Below are 21,421 nucleotides of genomic sequence, written 5' to 3'. Positions count from 1 at the left end.
TCTCCTGCTGATTTGTAATTCTTCATCTCACCCAGCGCTGAGTAGACTTCTTTTATTGTGGGAGGGTTAATGTATTCCAGCAGTGTTGATGTCAAAGTTGAGTTTGTTGAAATAATTAGCTTGGATTTCTGCATTATTGTCTTTATTGTTATGGGCCAGACTAAGGTTTCATCCTTCATTAGTAGTCTCAACTCTAGACTGCATTTTGTGGAATTCTTCTATTGATTTCAATGTGTCTTTTAATTTTTTTATGGTTCAGGTGGTTTCTTTGTTTTACTAGATTTTGGAAAGATGTCTCTGATTTTTGGGATCAGTGTAATAGGTATGCTTGATGTCTCTTCTCCAATGTTTCATCACATTCACTATTACACCATTGATTGCGCTGTTATGGGGTTTTATTGAGGTCAATTCTTCTGCGATTTTTAAGGTTACCGATTAGGTTTTCCAAGTTTATCTGCGGCTGTAATTTTTTTAGTTACTTTTTGGTAATTTTCATTCTTGTTAGTTGGGTAGGGTCTATTTTTCATTTAGTTTTTGAAGGGCTTGGTTTTGTTTGGGGAGTGAATTAAATTTTAATTTTAACTATATATAAATATATATAGTGATCTAAGCCTTTGAGTGACTTTTACATGGTAGATCTCTTTATATGGTGGCGTTTGGCCATGAAGACACGATCTAGTTGCTATATAACAAAAAAAAAAAGTACTAACCACTTTAGCTCATTAAATTTCTTAAATAAGATTTTTCTTTATAATCTAATAGTATAGATTTCTAATGCTGTTCAGTAAAAACAAGATATCCGTCATTGAAAAGCAAGTGAAATTGTTTGCACTCTTGCAAACAATTAATTACCTTTCAAATATGATACAGCTCATATTTGTGCTATTAATCCACAAAAATGTGATTCTGTAAAATTTAAAACTTAGTTCAATATGTCAAAATAGATTGCATAAATTCCATCATAATGGGGTTGAATTCAGATTTAATGAAACAGAAACGTGCCACACTACGATCACATTTGAAGATGATTGAAGGGAATTTGCTATAATAAATGTTAACTCAACATATATAAAAACATTACTTATTATTAATAAATGCATTTAATAAAATTAGATTAATACTAATGTTTCAGTCTTCTCAATCAAATGCTTTCCAAATTCAGTCTGTAGCTCTGCTAATATTCTATCACCTTTTAAAATGTACATTAGAAGGCTAACAGTTGTCAAGTAGTGCAAAGAGTAATTAATACCTAAATAAACATAATTTCTAAAAATATGCACAATCACATTTTTAGTCATAATAAACAAAAAAACATTATATAAAAAAATTTCTTTATCTAGGCATTAACTTCAAATGATAATTTTCTCAATACAGATGTTAACATTCCAGCTCTCCTGATTCGTAAGCATCTCTGTAAGATTTACCATCCTTACGCTCAGGTTCTACACGAATAAAGTCATCAATACGTAAAATAGTTAAGGCAGCCTCTGTAGCAAACCTTAGCGACTTTATTTTGGACAATGCAGGTTCCAATACTCCAGCTTTTTTGTTGTCTTTAACAACTCCTTCGTATAAATCAAGACCAACCCTGAAACAAAAATGTTATCGCTATTTAAACAACAAAAACCTACTTAATAATCTTAAAGCAAATTCTTAAATGGCAGAAAATTAATTTCTGGTCTTAGATCACAAATATTTTTATTTACCAACAACACTAGTAATATTTTTATTACAGACAACAAATTTCTAAACTGAAATTATTTTAAAACCGCATTAAGTAAATAACGATGGACAGTTAATTTGTATTACTAGACTTCAAAATAAATAATTTGCATTAGAAAAATTACTATTGTTATATAGCGTATTCAAAAATTTAACAATTCAACCACAGAGACACTTATATGTTGCCAGATTGTACTCAGCGGGCTGCAGTTTGCTTCTGCAAGCCAGTTAAGGGTGATGATCTTGAGACAAGAATGTGTTTCTGGTTTTTTACTGTTCATTATTGAGGCCGTGTATTTTTGTTTGTGTTCAGAATAATGTTTACTTTAGTACAGTGAATATTTTCCCTTAAATACATATACTGTAAGCATGCTAAGTAAACAGACAATGTAAGATAAATTTTCCGTTAGATTTCAGCATAATGAAATCTAACTGAAATTTGCCAACTGACAAATTTAGGGAAACGAGATTGGTAAAGAACTACAAGGAAGCGGTGGACCATCAGTAGTTGATTAAAAGAAAAAAAAAACTGCAAGACATATCAACTGTCTATATAACATATTCCCAACAAGTTCATGCAGAAGTTGGTCTGATAGAAAAACACTGGTATTGAAAATGCACACAAATACTTTCGTAAAAAGCTCGGTCTTATCCCATATAAAGTCAAAACTGTTTAAAAGTTATCAGACACTCACTCTTTCTTTTTCCTGTTTACCCTCCGGTAATTACCTTTAAGATAATAATTTCAGAGGATGATATGTAAATGAAGTGTAGTCTTGTGCAGTCTCAGTTCGACCATTCCTGAGATGTGTGGTTAATTGAAACCCAACCACCAAAGAACACCGGTATCCACGATCTAGTATTCAAATCCGTGTAAAAATAAGACTTTACCAGGACTTGAACGCTGGAACTCTCGACTCCAAATCAGCTGGTTTGGGAGACACTCAGTTTGTGGAAAACAAATTCAACGCCTAGAGTGATTTAATTCACCAGTTCACAGGAGAGCTAAATGAGGACAAAATTAATAATGGTTGGATTTAATGAGACTGTGGAATATATACAGGAATATACACATACTGTATATATTCCATGGCTGTATATACTGGAATATATACAGCCATGGACTGTCTGTCCATGCAGTTATTGCAAGAGGTTTTTGGAGACAAAAAAAATTTCTAAGGGATTGTGGCAACCTTGTTCTCTGGACTGAAGCTCACCGGATTTTTATTTCTGGGGGTATGCAAAAAGTAATGTTTACCAAGAAAACCCCTCAGCCTTCAGGAAGTTAAATGCAAGCAGATACATCTGAATGTTCACAAGGACCATTTCCAACAATTACTGTAAAGTAAATCGATGTTACTACTATTACTACTACATGACAGGTGTTATTGACTGTTACCATCCAAACACAGTGAACCAGGAAAATAATCATCATAAACCTTATCTACTTTCATAAGTCAATTTAGTTTTTTGGCATTTTTAACTGGTTTATTAAGAATGCCTAAAGAACTGTCTTACCAAGTTTTTTAATTAACCTCAATAAACAAGCCTTCCACAGTTTTAAAAGTAATATAGTCTAGGAATTAATGTATAAAAGTAGGAAGATATTTATTTCCTACTTTTATGTCTGCATAAAAGTAGGAAATAAATATCTGGACACAGAAATAAGAAATATTCATGGTCTTGATTCACTCAAGCTGAGCAATAATTTAACTATGTATGTAACTATAACCGGCTCATAAAAAAAAAGTCAACACCAGAATATATTGTACCTCTATAGATGGCTGAACAGCAATCGCTTAGCGAACTGAGATACAGGTTGACTCAGTTGCTTCAAAGCATACCTGAAAGTGTTGGCATTGAGACATTGTTGATAGGCATTGAGACATAGTTAAGTATGATTGCAGGAGATAACACTGGTGTTCAAATGCGACCAATTCCTGGAGCACAGGGAGCATGCCTGAGAGAATTTGGCATGCCATCATGGGCACTAGCTGCAGAACAAATCGGGGTGGCATGCGAATATCAAGAATATTGATAACAATCGTAGAAGACAGCGGAAAACGTTAAGGGGAGAATACTCCATGATTTTCTCTTGGGGCTGTTTATAATTAAAGCAGATCTGGCTCTGGCTCCAAGGAGAAATAACAGAAAAACCCCAATCATACAGAAAATTTTCCATAAGTATCTATCCTATGCGGTTTTCTTAACAGTTTCATTAGCAAGTTATCAGCAAGATATGCATTCAAAAAATGTTGAGGTTTTTCAGAAATCATAATTTTCATATTAATTAAATAATAAATTATTTTTCTTGCTATTCACATATTACTTAAATAAAAACTTTCAATGAAATAGATAGAGATTTCCTAATATTTTTTCAAATCAAAAGAACATTTTTAAATAACAAATTACTTTGAAGTAATCATGGTAATAGATATGAATACCAAAATTAAAAATTTAATATTATAGTATATTTTACTACTGTCTACTAGTCTTTGCCGTCTTTTCCTAGTCCATCTTTGAAGTAGATCAATGACAAAAGAAAATTAGAAAACACACTGTTGGTATATGTGTAATCCATTATGCAAGTTGAGACATGCAATTACTGGTAAATTTGTAATGCTTGAAAGATCATCATGGATATCCAATCCAAAGCTTTGCTTTTATTTATTCAAGCAGCCTATAACACTTTACAAATTAACTAATGGATACATATTATACAGTTAATATTGAAAGGAAACTAAAGAAATGTAGGAAGAAGCACCTAACTGGTCAATACATACCATTTTAGATGAGCATCTTCTTTCTTTATCTGACTTGAATTATGGTATGCACGGAGTTTAGCGACAAGATCTGTAGCATCTTGGGCCGCATTAACTGCTAACGTCTTTGGTATGACGAGCAAAGATTTAGCAAACTCTGCAACTACAACCTGTTCCCTGGAGCTCTGTAAAATTTGTAAACATCCTCATTAAATGAATGTACTTAAATCCAATTAGAATAACACCAGTTTAGAAGCTTTGTTTACATATATAATTTCAGCTTATACAGAGCATTTCATAATGTTCTTAGGAGTTATAAAAATTAAGTACAAAAAAAGTATTTCATTTACCTAAATGAAAGTTGTTACGAGGTGATGCAGGGACTCAAACAGTTTTTGTTAAAATCTATAAATGTTCAATATGTGCTCCTCTGGTGACACGGCACACATCAACATGAAAGTCTAGCTTTAGCCAAACTCGTTCTAACATGTCATTTTCAATAGAGTTGATTGCATCGATTATGCGATCCTTTAGCTCAGCGATATCGTGCAGCATCATTGGGATAAACACCTTATCTTTCACATAACCCCAGAGAAAGAAATCACATGGCGTGAGGTCTGGTGATCTTGGTGGCCGCAGCATAATGTGTTGGTCTTCTTCAGACGCACGTCCTAACCAGTGCTGAGGTAATGTTGTGTTAAGGTACTGTTGAACCTCGTTATGAAAATGGGCAGGACAACCATCTTGCTGGAAAATGAAGTCATTGAGTAGCTGAGGAATAAGCCATAATTTGGAGAATCCTGAATGTGTTCCACATAAGCATGTGGATGTTCAGTTCCCCAAACTTGCATGTTATAACGGTTTACTTTGCCGCTAATATGGAAAGTAGTTTCATCGTTGAAAATTATCTTGTTTAGAAAACCTTCACCTAACATCCTTTCCTGTAACTGTAAACAAAAATTGAGCCTACGTGTTTTATCTCCATCAGAAAGACGCTGGATTAATTGAAGACTGTACGGTTTGCATACTAAATGTTTACAGAGAACTCTCCACATTGTTGTTTTCAGAATTCCAAATTCTCTGCCTGCAGCCACAGTCGATTTTGACGGGCTGCGAATGAAACTTGCACGCACATGTTTGACATTGACTTCTGAGGTTGATGGACGACCGGTTGATCTTCACTTTCACAAGCGACCGGTTTCACTGAATTGTCACTTGGTGGCTTCTTGTGAAATTCTAACACACAAAACGACTTCTCGCTTCCCGTGGCAGCCATTTTCTCTACTGTCGACGCGTAGCGAGCAAATGGTTTACTAACTGCCTAGTATACGTGGAAAAAAAACTATTTGAAGTACTCTTTCGTACAGTACTTGTTTTATTCTTATGAGTGAAATAGTTTTTTGTTAATGAATTTTTGAAACTCCGAAGAACATTGTGAAACGCCCTGTATTATAATTTTGTCATATTTATAAATGATGAGAGTAGAATAATTTGGAGAAGTGACCAGTGTGATAATTATGATACAAGACGCAGTTCAAAAGAAAGGACCAATGAGTTATAAATAGCGATTGGCAATACAGATTGGTTTGCACATGAAAGCAGTAGCTTTTTAATGGTCTGTTGGGCATGTAACTACCACATTGCTGTCAGGTGATTGCCGTTTGCCTTTGCAAGACAGTGTTAAAATTAGTACGTTAATAACAGATTCCACAGATTGTGAAGTTCAATCTGTGATAAGATTTCTAAACACAAAAGAACGTAATGCTGCTGAAATTACCATTAATTGTGCAAAACATATGGGTCTACCGCAATGAGGAAAAGCAAGGCTATGGTGCATCAGTTTAAAGGAGGGCTGTCCAAATGTTCACAACAAACAGAGAAGTGGCCAGACTAGTGTTAAGCCGCTTCTTGGATGATCCCTAGTGTCCGGATTGACGATCTCATTAATGTATGAACGCAAACATGAGAGAAAACTGTCACTTTACAATATTTCCCTAAAATTTCGAGAAGTTTCAAAGAATTCTCAAATGTTGAGAATCATAACTGACACTCGAGGCTATCATAACTGTATGCACGATGGATGTCAAAAATGTTGACAAGTGCTCACAAAAATCACAGAATGACATCTGTACGTGTTTTTCATAACTGCTTTTTAACCACGAGACAAATTTTTTCCCATATCATCACTGGTTAAAAATGTATGTCAATGTTGAGATGAAACAACAATTGGTGTGGTGTCATTCCGGTTCACTTAAACTGAAAAAATTCAAACAAGCCCAAACTCGAAGGAAAATCATGACAACTATATCCTGGAGCCACAATAGTGTGCTGCTTTTGATTGATTTCAAGCAACCTGGATCATCTATACATCATAAGTCTACTGTAAAACACTTTCTAAACTGCATCTTACCATTCTAAACCAACGATGGGGAATGCTGAGATCAGAAATTCTTCACGGTAATGGACGTCAACACATGTATAGCAAACATATGCACTACATGATTACATGCTCAACAGAAACAATTAAAAAATTCAGATGTGAAATTTTTCATCATCCCCTTAAAGTCCTGATCTTGCACCCAGTGACTACCATCTGTTCCTACAACTCAAGAACTGGATTGCTCAATGATTCGAGGAAAGTGAAGAGTCGAAAATCTCTGTGTCAAAGCGGCTCTACAATCCCATGGGTTGGACTCTTGTGCAGTGGTTTGAAGAAGCTTGTTTCACGATATCAAAAAGTTTTTGGCACAAAATGATGATTATGTAGAAAAATAGAGTAAATATTTAAGTATATGAAACATTATTAAATTTTTCATTTTGTTATCGATTAGTCCTTACTTTTGAACTGTACCGCACATTACATTACATTAGAATTACATGGATACTATAGCTCTTTACTACGACTCATTTCATTTAGAAAAAAATAAATTTATCAGAGTAATGTGATTTAATTTAATTAGCCTTTATTAATAACACTGTAATTGATATAGTTATTTCAATCACTATGTAATCACTATGTAATAACTCAGATCGGAGAATCAGTTTCATTTTGGCTTTCACAAGAATACCATTTCAAGTCTGGTCTTTTGTTTTCCTTCTACTTTTTCTGATACAGAAAGATATTGTTTTATGTGTAGCTATAATTTTTTTTATAAAAATTTTTTGTAGTTCTATAAATCAATCTAACAATTTTTTTGTTATGGGAGGTGAATTAATTTTTTAATTGCAAAGAATATTACCTACTTTGGTTAAAAAAAAAATCAAATTACCTCTATTCTGAAAGTAAAACAGACTTCAAAAAGAGTGTTACTATCATGATACCAAAGAAAGCAAGAGCAGATATATGTGAAGAATATAGAACAATTAGCTTAACCACACATGCAACAAAAATCTTAACTAGAATTCTGTTCAGAAGAATTGAGAGTGGAAGAACTGTTATGAGAAGACCAATTTGGTTTCAGGAAACATATAGGGACAAGGGAAGCAATTTTAGTGCTCAGATTAACAGTAGAAGGAAAATTAAAGAAAAGCAGACCAACATACATGGTATTTATAGACTTAGAAAAGGCATTCAATAATGTAAACTGGAATAAAATGATCAGCATTTAAAAAAATTTAGGGTAAAAAGATTTAGATGAAACAATGAATGGCATGGATGAAGTCCTTCGCAAGAACTATCCAATGAAAATAAACAAGAATAAATGAAAGGAATGAAATATAGTAAAAATAATGTACGGACCACTGAATATAAAAATAGGAAGAGAAAAGATTACAGAGGTAGAAGAATTTTGTTATTTGGGAAGTAGAATTACTAAAGATGGACAAAACAGGAGCAATATAAAATGCCGAATAGCACAGGCAAATTGAACTTTCAGTCAGAAATATAATTTGCTTAAATCAAAAATTAATTTAAATGTCAGGAAAAGATTTTTGAAAGTATATGTTTGGAGCATAGCTTTGGGACGATCAGAAGTACCTGAGAAGAAACGATTAGCTTTTGAAATGCGGTTCTAAAAGAGAATACTAAAAATCAGATGGGTGGATAAAGTGAAAAATAAAGAAGTGTTACAGCAAATCGATGAAGAAAGAACCATTTGGAAAAATATAGTAAATGGAAAGACAGACTTAAAGGCCATATCTTAAGGCAACTTCGAATAGTTGCTTTGATATTGGAGGTACAGATAGAAAGGAAAAATTGTGAAGGCAGGCAACATTTGGATTATGTAAAACAAATTGTTAGGGAAATAGGATGTAAGGGGTATACCGACATGAAACGACTGGCACCAGATAGGGAATCTTGGAGAGTTGCATCAAGCCAGTCAAATGACTGAAGACAAAAAACACCTTAAAATAATTCAAGTTTTCTTTAAATCAATCTTGCCCACTATTCAATTTGGTTTGCAGATTTGAAATCTGTGCAAAAAATACTAAGGCTCATCTTTTTTTAGAACAGTGCATTATTTTCATTAAAGGAGCAGAAGGGCAGAATGGTTTTTCACAAATAAGCATCAGTTTGATATTCATACCGTTAACAATTTCATTTTTTATTTTCTAATTGCAATTACTACCTCTTTTATCATACAGACTGCTACCTGCTACTGATATTTAACTGTTCTCTATATCCTGAAGATGTTTGTTTTCCTTTTAGGGTAACTGTATAATACACAATAACATATAAAATATATATGTGCCCAGATCTGGCATGGGTGCCAGACAGTATAGAAAACTGTTAGATCAGCTGCCTGTTGTGCAGTAACCATGCCTTGTTTGGAATAGATAATGTTGCTAATTTACAATAATACAGATATTTGATCTGTTTTTAGTAACAAAAAACAAACTGAGTCAAAAGCAAACTCATTATTGACATACTTCTTCACTTTTGTTACCTAATATAAATTTATTTATTTTTTTATCAATTTTATAAAAAAGTAGGAAATATACGGTCGATGAATGTAAAGAACCAAACAAGTTATTTAATGCATGCTTACTTAACACCAAAACATACTTAAAATATAAATAAAATATTTAAAATAAAACAAAACTTACAAGAGAAATGGCAAAATTTTCTAAGTATATAGAAAGTGCAGCTTCAACAGCACCACCCCCGACTACAACTTGTTTGGATTCTAAGACTCGCTTAACTACTGACAGTGTATCGTGAATGCACCGCTCCATTTCATCACAGTAAGAGTCATTTGGTCCTCGAAGGATGATTGAACTGGCTGTACGAGCTTTAGGACTGTAACAGACCAATAACACAAACTTAACCAAACTAAAAATTCTGAACATATAAATAAATCTACCACACAATTATTTTAACTTTCATAATCTAAATCAGATTCACTGCATCTAACGTTTTATTCTTTAAAGATCCTGAAAATCCTTTTTTCAAAATATGGAAAGTAAAAATAATAATAATAAAACATAAATTATAATAAGTAACTGCTTTTTTTTGAGTATGTAACTGGAATAACAAACCACATTACATAAAACTTAAAACTACTTTCTATATCAAAATTATCAGAAAAGCTTCAGCCATTTAAAATAAGATGTAACAATAAATAAACATAAGTTATAAAAATTAATGAATATGAAAATTCAAATACAAAATATTTATTTGTGGTATTCATCAAAGCACTCAACAAAAGATCCTGGTTTATCATTACAATTTTCACAAAAATATAGGGTTTTTTCTACTTTTCCTTCTTGTAGCACAATCTGCATCTTTTACAAGCTAATCTTAGTCTTTTTCCTTTGTCACTAACTAATTCTGAGAATTTCTTTAGTCTTTGGATTATAATTATCAGTGTCCTTGTTATTTCTTTAATGGTAACAAAGCATTATAATTACGGAAAGTCAAAAATCATAAAGCCGTAACTTTTGCTAGTGGCCAACAAAAATATATAAAACTCCTCTTTATCCTTTCGCATACCAATATGTATTTCGTCTTTGAATAAAGATGCATTTTCATCTTTTTTTAATTTTTTTTTACAATCTACAGGATTACCAACTAGTTTTTCATTTTAGCAGAAGGTATTCCTTCTAATAATTTTTTTGATAATGCAAAACTGTTGTAAAAGTTATCCGTAAATAAGGTGTATCCCTTTTGTAATCATCCTTCTAGTAAAAACAGTACAACTACTTTCTGTGTATGCCTTGGCCCTCCAGTATCATTGTTTGCACCATCGTACACCACATACCGTAGAAGAAAGCCATCTGGTTCTGTCAACATATATAATTTAATAACCGTACTTGTGCCTTTTGTTTATAATGTACTGTGTAAATACTAACCTTCCTCGCCATAGAATCATGTTTCATTGAGAGTTTCCTTGCCACAGAATAAATAGAATTAATCTTGAAAATAAAATAATTAATTACAGGTTATTATTTTTGACAGACGATCGTCAGTTTCATCACACAAATCTTAATGCAAACATCTCATAATCAATAGAAATCTATTCCTTGAAATTTGTTTTCTGAAAATTGGAATACTGAACAATCTTATCGCTCTTCCAGTAATCAGTACTGCGACTAAGTGGAATGGTTCCAGTATGTAACAAAAGACCAAGAAAAATTAAAAATTTACTTACATCTAAATCGTGCCATTTTGTAATCCGTAAATGCTGTTTTGTAACAGGTCGTAAAAAAAGATTTGTTGCGCAATTGTTTATTTCAATAACAATATACTCTAAAAAATTAAAGAAGTGAATTGGGATTGTTACCTGGAAGCTGAGCAAGTAATTCCTAACTGCCTTTGAAATTTATACCTGTTTTTATTATTCCAGTAGATGACCACATCAAAGTTTTTATTATTCTGGTAATAATATTCCAGTATTATTACATCCTATGCTTTCTTCAGGTTGGTTTAAGGGAGATAAATTCCATCCTGTCATTTATTTCCACAGCATATGAGTCTTCCGCATTGGAAAGATCACTTTCAGAGGAAGTTTCAAAATCACTGAATTCATATTCAGAACCAGTGTCTTTCCAAAGACAATCTTCAATTTCCAAATCATTGTTCACATATTTACTTTTTTTTTTTTTTTAACAGTGTCATTTTTCACACAAAGGTCCCATACTTAATTCTTTTTTTTGTTTTAAAGTAGAGACAAAAACTAATTAAAATAAAAACTAAACACAAATGTCTTAAAATAAAGCAAGACAAAAATGAAAAAAATTAGTAACAATGGACACATATTACAAAAACCAAATGCACAGTAGTGAAGGATACACACATTCAATGAACGATGCCACAGTAATGAGTTAGTCATCAAGAAGAGACTGAACAGTCCCGATGGCATCCCACCACATGTCAGAGCAACCGATTGGTCCAAGAAATCTGTTAATGATTTCTGTTTATAAAAAAAATTTCAAAACAATAATAGTGAACTAATAAAAAATGTCTGACTGCATGAGTCAATCATGTAATACAACAGTCGTGGCCATATTTATAATCTATAATTAAACCGCTCTTATATATAAGATAGAAAAAAGATATTATATTTGATATATATATATTTTTTTTCCGTTATGGTCTCTTTGGACCGCGTTGAACTTTTTGCACAACAGATGTCTGTTATGGTGAAGTGAAAGGGTTTCCCCTGTCACTCACTGTTAGAACTAAAGTTGTAAGTCCTAGAGCATTCTTCCGCTTTAGTTCAGAGAGATCATTAACACTCTCCTATCCAGGCGCAACGTGGAGGCTTGAACGTCAAAGTGCTCCCTTAGTGAAATGCGTAAAATACCAAATTGACCTGAAAAAAAGCAAGAAAACCTGAAAAGTTGAAAAATGGGAAACAACTGGAACGAAATAGAAGAAGCCATGACCAAGGCAGCAGAAGAACTGGCAGAACCTGATAGAAAACCTAGGCATATATGGTGGAATAATGAATGTGATCGAGCAGTGAATGAACGTGCAAAGTTATGGAAATTACAGCTGGTAGATAGGACTATAGAAAAATGGACTAATTTTAGGAACCAGAGGAAGAATACCACCAAGATTATTAGAAGAGTCAAGAAAAATCAGGATTAACAGATTCTGGAAGGTATTGACAGCGATTTCAAACAACATAACACTAGAGACTTCTACAGGATCTTCAAGGACTAGCTGAGGGGATATCAACCATGAGGAATCTGCTTCAGAGATGAAAATGGCAAACTTGGACTAGATAATAAACAGAACTGCCAGATATTGGCAAGATACTTTGAAAAATTATTAAATTGTGATGAACCAAAGGAAAGACTGCAATTCCTAAAGGATGGCGACAAGAAAAAAGAAGATTCCAAACCACAATCACTGAAAGAAATAGTTACACTGATAAAGTAATTAAAGAACAACAAAGCACCAGGAGAAAATGGAATAATGTCTGAAATGATAAAACATGGAGGACAGATTATGGCTGAGAAAATTAAAAAAAAAGTTGAAGAAATCTGGATAACAGAAACACTACCAGATGAATGGAAGACGGGACGACGCTGATACACCCACTACACAAGAAAGGTAAAAGATCCAACACAAACAACTACAGAGGAATTTCCCTGCTTCCTGTCGCTTATAAAATATTTTTGAAGGCATTACTTTCTCGACTTGAAGAACAAGTCGACAATGAAATAGAAGAATATCAAGGAGGGTTCAGAAGAGGAAGATCGTGCGAGGAACAAATCTTCAATTTAAAAAATATATTAAGACTAAGAGCATTGAGAGGTATTAACACCGTAATAACATTTGTAGATTTCAAGAAGGCGTACGATTCGATAAGACAGACAGTGTCAATGATGGAAACGCTCAAGGAATTCGGAGTAGACAGGAAGATGCAAACATTAATAGGACAGACGTTGACAAATATGCAGTCCAAAATAAAATTTACGGGAGAAATGAAAGACATCGTTAAAATTCTTTTTGATGGTGAAGAAAATTCGATGATCGATTCAGTGATGTTTCTCTTCACTATAAATGCTGTTCCTAAGATGTAGGCTCCTGTGTTGTTTTTGATTGCTGATTTGCCTTTAAAAATTCTGTAGTTTCTGGTGTCCATTGGCAATTCATCCCTGAACCTTGTCTCTTGTAGAGCCAGTATATTTATTTTTTGCTCGTCTAGAGTGTCTGTTAGTTGTTTTAGTTTCCCTGCAATAAATATATATATATTTATTTAATGAGAAGTGCGGGCATCAATTTCTATGTCCATTTAGCCCAAATGGAAATTTGTAGCATATGAAAAATGTCATGCCTGACTGGGATTCGAACCCAGGATCTCCGGGTGAAAGGCGGAGATGCTACCACTTGCATCACAGAAGCCAGCACGATGTGTGTGTGTGTGTGTATATATATATTTTTCCTATTATTAACTTAGCAAAATCAATTGTTTTATTGTTGTATATGTCCATATTTCCCTACGTATTAATTATGGAAAAGACAAAAGTATAAAACAGTTTACCACCAAGAGTATAGAATTCAATAATGGATCTTACCTTATGCTTATTGTTATTTCATAAAAGTGCTTTTGAGGATTTCCCTCATCAATTAATACAAATTTTTCTTTTTAAAAAATCACAACATTAAAATTGTAAACATATAAAATACAATTTTAACGTTTTAGGCTTAATGTGTGATTTTTTAAAAAGAAAATATTTTATTAACTGACGATGAGGGAAACCCTCAAAAGCACTTAACCAGAAAAAAAACAATTACTGAATTCTGCACTTTTGATGGTAAACTGTTTTATACTTTTTTCTTTGACCGACACACACACACACATTTTACTGAAATTAATCTGTTTAAGATTATAGTATACCAGTGTACTGTTTATACTTAAATTATATTAAATAAATCACCTAGAATGTAACATTGAGATAAGACAGATATCTTACCTTAATTTTTCATGAAAGTACTTTTGTGCAGGATCCACACTGTCAGTCACGATTAAAATAATTCTGTTATTGAATAATAAAATTTGTGTATTAATTTACATAAGTGCTGCTGTTATAAGACTGTCTGCTTCAAACAATGTATGATAGTTTATCGAAATGAAATTTTGTTTGAATTTATAAATATAATATACAATAGATTCTCTAGAAAAAAAATTTCAATTTGATAAACCATCACACAGTGAGGGAGATGGTCTTATAAAAATTGCAACAGATAGCAGCAATCTTGTACATAATTATGCAATTTTCATTATTTTAGGATTTAAAAAATTTTTTTATGCAAAAATGGAATTATTTCAATCATAACTGAGGATGTGGGATCCTATAAAAGTACTTTCATGAAAAATTCAAATAAGATATGTCATCTCAATATTCTGTACTAGGCAATTTATTTAATAGAATTTAAATACATATATAATTTCTTACTTCTCCTAGTTTATGATAAGTAACCTATGACCAGTAAAGAATTATGTAATCTTGAGTACATATTTGTTTAAAACCAGGACATATATTTTTGTTCAAGATAATATATTTATTTTGCCTTTCTCAATTAACAACTTTCTTTCATTCAATGATATTGCATGACATTAACAGTTTTAGTAATAAAAACTAACAAACAAAATGAGAATTCAACCAAAGCAGTCACACAATTTTGCGCAAAAGTTGAATTTTCAGATTCTAAATAGATTTTATACATAATATCACATAAGGGTTACTGTTAAAAAACAGCATAAAATATAGGTTTAAATACGTATAAAATACAGTTATTACTACTATGTATATATATATATATATATATATAGAGGGAGAGAGAGACAATACATGACAATGATTCTATAACTGCATAGTAAAGTAATACTTTCTTTTTTTATTATTGAAATTAACTTTTTAATTTATTTTTCTATTTAATACATTAAATTTCTGTAATACGTACAGTGAAACCCACCAAAAACTGCTCTCACAATTAGAAAATTTATGTAATAAATCATATGGGGTTGGAGAAAATTTTCTTTTTAGTATTCTCCCAATAGATGAATTTATGGTCGCTCAATTTTGGTAATATTTATCAAATGTGGAAACACTTGCATGCTTTTGAAACGTGACATTAACTGAGTATTTTTAGAAAGATTATAATTGTATTAATTCATTTATTTAAAAGTTTTGAAAATAAGTGAAAACACATTTTGAAATTTTATTGCAAACAAAAAAAAAACGGAAAAGAATGCAACTTAGCTTCCTAAAAAGACTTTTAATATTTATGGACATGATGCAGTTTTCAGTACACGTGTTGAAACTGGTTGAAGTGTTTTCAATCTGGAAGTTTTGATGTCAATGATGACCTTGCTCTGGTCAGCCAATGATTGAAAAAGTCGATGATATCTTGGAAAAAAATTGAAGACTAGAAATTTTGCAGTCGTAATATCATTAATGATCTAAATATTAACTACAATTGCTAAAATAGAATGAAATCATACGATTTTTGAAATTGCTCATTATGGGGAATGAAAATGGATTGTTTACTAAAATAATGTATAGAAAAGATTGCAGTTAAGTAAAGTGAAGTTCCAAAAATTGTGGAAAACCAGAATTGATGCCAAGAAAAGTGTCGCTGGGTGTATGCGCATACACATTGTGTGTGTCTGTGTGGTATGTGCTGCGAGATTAGAAAGGAATTATTCGAAGATGCTGTTGCCTGGTCAGTTGATTCTAATCTCTACAATCAACTAGGAAAAATGTATCAAACAAATGAGATAAAGTAACCAGAACCAAACAACAGAAAAGGTGTTGTCTACACATCTTCAATGCCTCATCAAAAATGAGAGAACTTTGCTAGGAAATTTTAACTGTACTCCATACAGTCCTTGCACTATCATTTATTTCAACTCTCTTTATAGTACTTCTCTCTTAATAGTACAAAGTTAGGCTCAAAAGAAGCATACGAAAATTCATCACAGTTTTTCATCCAGAAATCAGAGAAGTTCTATGACTCTATAGATTATGATTTTACCTCAAAAAATTGGCAAATGGTCGATCAAAACAGCACATATTTGTTTTAATAAACTTCAATTTAAATATAAAAGAATCTCGTTTTACTTTTGCCTAAAAATACAAAAACAATTCCTCCAACCCTATATAAAACTGTATAAAAAGACTGACCCCGCTACAGGAAATGCAAGTAACCATATAGCATGGACAAAGGTGCAGCAGTGGGGCTAGTTAAATGTATTTTGGCATTACTTAAAAAATACTTTATTAATAACTAACATTATTAAACTTAATTCAGTAATAAAAATGCCCTTCCCTGAAACTTTTTTGTAATTTTTCCCTAAAAATTCCTGACTTTGCTTGATAAGTTTATATTTCCTGACTTTTACTGCTAGCAGGAAGCATGACATACCCACCATACCTTATGAACAACTTGTCCCCTCCAGACATGTTCTACTAAAAAAAGTTTTCAAAAATCAATCTGCTGCTAAGTCTTATTTATAACAAATATAAGAAGGTTTAAATCCATGTATAAAGTGATTCCTAGATTTCTCACTAATTCAATATCTTATTATTGAAAAAGTAAACTTCTCTAAACTCCTCCATCAAGTTTATATCAAAACAGGTTACATTCTCTAACATAAGATTTATTTTGATACCAGCTGTTTGTTATTATTCTGTTTGTTTACAATCTCCGATAAATGAAAGTGGGCCTTGACGCTCATGATCAAAACTATGTAGATTAAAGGTTACATCCAATTGAAGAGTGCCATAATTTTATTTGTGATGTTTAATAGAATCAAAGTTATGATGATGATAGAACAAATTGTAAAATGTTATCAACAGGGTCCAGCAACGAGGTCTAGTGGTTTTGAAAAGACTGTCGCACACTTATTTTTGAAGAAATTTCGAAATTTATTGTTATCACACATTAATGTTACATTGACATTTGAGACTACATATTGAAACAGACGAGAAAAATACTCAGCTGCAAAAATCACATCAGTTAAGAGGCATCCATTTTTGCATTCTTGTAGACAACTGGTGAAATTGTCCCTACTCCTTCTAAGCATAGCATACAAAACCCTTTGAATTTCTTGCGTTATGGTATCAGAAAGGGCGTATAAGAATATGTGGTTTGTCAATGTAAACAATTTATGGGGCTTTTAGGTAGCCCCATAAAAAAAATAGTCACACAGTGACAGGCAACCAAGAAAGCCACTTGACACTCCACGCAATGAATTCAGGCGTCCAGGAAAGTGCCACCTCATTAAAAAGGCATAAAAGCTCTTGATGTACGACAAGTGGCCCCATATTACTCAAATCACACTCTGTTGTGGTTAATATGTCGTCATCTTCTTAATTCTGGCAGAAAATGATCATGCAACATGGCAAGGTAAAGATCTGCGCAAACAGACTGTTCAACATAATGCAGGTTCAAGAAAAGCCGCACCAAACAGTTAATCTGTGGCAGTGCATAAGTTTTTGATGCAATTCTTGCAGGTTTTTGGGTGCCCAGTACCAAAGATTCTGTTTGTTTACCATCCCCGATAAATGAAAGTGGGCCTTGACACTCATGATCAAACCTGTCATCAGTTAGCAATTCCAACATTGTTTCTGCAAACATGTCAACTGATAAAGTAGTTTTGCCGCAGTTCCTGAACAACCATTATCCAAACTGAAAATTCTCTGAACTGACCTGTCCGACATGCTGAGAGTGCAAGCATGACGCACCCCGAACAACAAATGCTGGCTTCCACCACTTGCTATACCTTTCAATGTTTTCTGGGGTCTGTACAGTTGATCACCTCCCTGTGCAGTCCCTGGTCTCACTGAACCTGTCGTTTGAAAATTATTCACCCGCTTCATAATGGTATCTCATTTTGGAACACGACTGTTATGACCAACACTAAAATGGTTTCGAAATCATTGCTGTGTGAGCACTACAGAATGACCTGTTTCAATGAAAGTGTTGTAAACAACATGCAATGTGCTACAGACCAAGGCTCCAAAATCTGGCGAATACATTTAACCATTCTAGTTCATATTCAGACCACTGCAGTGTGCACGAATCTATCCAAAACACCATGCTTCTACTGAATCCTGGATAACTAATTTAAATAGATTTATAAACAAAACTGCTTACAAATTAATACAAGGGTTTTACAATTTTTATATAGATATGTCACACCTTTTTTAAGATCTTTATTTAAACAGGGTATTGTAAAACAGTTACTTGACATTCCATGAAAATCTTGTAGTCTGTCTCAGGAATAATAAATTGCCTATGCATAAGAAATTGAAGGTTGCAATTATTTTATGCTGAAAAAAAATTACAATTCAAAACTACCAATTACTTTGAAAAAATTACATTCAAATATCACTATATCATTAACTTACCCTTTAATAAGAATTAATTCATCATCGCACACCTGCTCTTGTACTACTTCTGCAGCCTCTCCAAGATTACTAGCTTCAAAAGTCTCTTCGCCTAAAAAAAAATTTTTTTAAATACATAACAAAACCTCTTTTTTCATCTCATCCTCCAGGACCATCGTCCAATGTTGATTCAGAAAATGAGATGAAATGGAAATATTTGTTGCATGTGAAAATGCCATACGTAACTGGAATTAAACCAGGGACTTCCAAATGAAATGCAAAGATGCTACCACTCATGTCACAGAGGCTGGCACATAATGAAACCTAACAATGTACAGCAAAAGCATACTTGCTATAATACAAATTATAGACACATATCTCTCTCTTTTTCTCAACTACATTTAGTGATTAAATAAAATGGTATTATTGATCAAAATAATAATTTGTAACATTAATTAATGATTATTAGACTACTATTAATTAATTCTAATTTTTTTTATACTTTATCGCAGCAAACAGCTGACACATGACACCCTTGATGGTTTAACACCATAACAGGCAAAATTAGAAATAAAGTTTGATTTTGAACAACTGCACAAATAATAATTAATTTTTTCCCCTTTTGTCATTGGATCAACGATATGAATCCCTAAATTTCTCTGTTGGATAAACTACAGCAAAGCAGATCATTTAAAATTGTATCTTTGAAGTGCCCAGCTGAAATGTAAAAGGAGACTTGGTAACAATGGTATTAGTTAGGCTTTACAAATTTTTCTTTACCATTTTTAAGCTGTGACCAAACTGCTTTGAAGCAATCCAAATACATAAGAAGAAAAAAAACTCTTACCGGCCTGATTTTGTTTATTAATAACGAATAATCATAAGAATAGTATTATTTCTGTAAATGTGATTTGTATTACATATAAATGAAATCAGGCTGGTAAAGTTTAGTAACAAATTTTTTCTATTTTTGCTTATTATATGGAATGCTTAAACATTAATTATTATCTATTATTGTATATCTATTCTCTATTACATATATTTAACTTTTTTCTTTTTTAAAAAATATTCTAAATTAATAACAGATTTTTATAATAGAAATGTAGCGTCTCACCTTTTTGGAGTATCGTTTTGTTAAAAACAGTTTTATTTAAATTACAAAAATTACTGTTTTTTGTTAGATTATACTGATAAACATAATTTTTGTTTCCTAACATACAATACATGATTTTAATCTGTTTTTTGATGCTGAAAATAAATATGAACTCAGAATTTTTCTATCGCCCACCGTTTTTGAATTTTAATTCAAGGATTTTTTTCATTTTTTATCGTATAGTTAGCATTTTAAGCTCCTATATTGTATTTTGTTAGCTCATTTTTTATTGTTTAACTTTGTTAAAATAGTTTATAAGCTATAAATAAACAATACTAGACAAAGAATTAAATCATATCATCGTCGCGTATTATGACATCATAACTAATACTGAAGAGGGAGCTTTCACGGGCAAGATTAATCATGACTGTGCAGGTCAAAAAACGTAGCTGAAAACACAGCGGTGTTGTTTATATGCACTGGAATTAGAAATGAATCAATTTTGTTCAGTCTTATTGCTGTCTGAAGTTTATTAACAGTGCGGTGTCATAATGCCTCAATATTGTGTAAATGATGTGGATGCCTTTTGTTACGCAAGTGGTGAGTTTACTGTAAAATCAACAAGAAAAAAGATTACACCTTTCATTAAAAAAAAGTATATCATTTGTAATTTAAATGTAAATTTGGTGATCAAGATAAGACATGGACTTCGCATATAATGTGCACTAATTGTTCTATATAGTTAAGAGGATGGCTGAAAGGTACACAGAAGGCTTTGCCATTAGATGTACTTATGGTTTGGCATGAACCAAAGGATCATGTATCAGATTGTTACTTTTGTTTAACAAGTGTGTCTGGAAATTCTAAAAAATCTAAATTTACTGTAAAATATCCTTCATTGCAATCTGCAATCAGGTCTGTAACTCACAGTGAAATTATTCCAGTTCCTGAGCCATATGTGAATGTATGTTTTGAAGAAGACACAATGATTTTGATTCTGAATTATCACAAGGTGAATTAAATGACATTGTTAGAGGGATTTAAATTTATCAAAACTCAAGCTGAACTGTTAGGTTAGGATGAAGACTGCAAAGTTGGAAATTAGTTTAAAAAAAATACAAAAATTTGAAGCCAACAAAAAAAACTTTCTCAGTACTTCATTGATGAAAATAATTTGGATTGCACAAATATTGATGAGCTTATGCTGCACTTAGGACAAGCTCATAAATCTGAGGACTATACCGCCTTTTCATGGATTCGTCCAAGTTTAGTTTAAAAGCGGTTCTACTGCACAGTGGTAACAAATATCCTTCGATTCGATAAATTATAAAAAACATAGCTGGAACAAATGTGGTAATTTGAAAGTTATAGCTATATTTTGTTAGGCATGCAAGTATGTGCTTTCTTTGCGAATGGGACAGCCAAGCTAGCGATACACATTGGTAAACATTATGTAACCAAAGATTGGAAGAAATGAGACAACTTAACTCCAAATGGGAAAAATATTATTCATGAGCCTTTAGTAGAACCCCAAACAATCTTTTTACCCCCACTC

At 32.3% G+C, this 21,421-nt stretch overlaps 1 protein-coding gene across 3 annotated transcripts in view; it reads right to left on the bottom strand.

Annotated features, from left to right (window-relative positions):
- Positions 1–1,067: 1,067 nt before the first annotated feature.
- Positions 1,068–21,421, bottom strand: part of LOC142317410 (T-complex protein 1 subunit alpha-like) — a 74,854-nt gene continuing 54,500 nt past the window's right edge. For all 3 annotated transcript variants that reach the window (XM_075353962.1, XM_075353963.1, XM_075353961.1), the window contains 4 exons: positions 18,795–18,885; positions 9,531–9,723; positions 4,506–4,669; positions 1,068–1,588 (listed from right to left, as the gene is read on the bottom strand). In XM_075353962.1, coding sequence (XP_075210077.1) covers positions 1,378–1,588; positions 4,506–4,669; positions 9,531–9,723; positions 18,795–18,885 — 659 coding nt within the window. In that variant the 3' untranslated portion in view covers positions 1,068–1,377. The remainder of the gene's footprint in view (positions 1,589–4,505; positions 4,670–9,530; positions 9,724–18,794; positions 18,886–21,421) is intronic.

Source organism: Lycorma delicatula, chromosome 1 (genome assembly GCF_047948215.1).
Source record: "Lycorma delicatula isolate Av1 chromosome 1, ASM4794821v1, whole genome shotgun sequence".
Lineage (NCBI taxonomy): Eukaryota > Metazoa > Arthropoda > Insecta > Hemiptera > Fulgoridae > Lycorma > Lycorma delicatula.
Note: the sequence above shows the minus strand (reverse complement) of the source record. Positions and strands in the feature narration are given on the sequence as shown.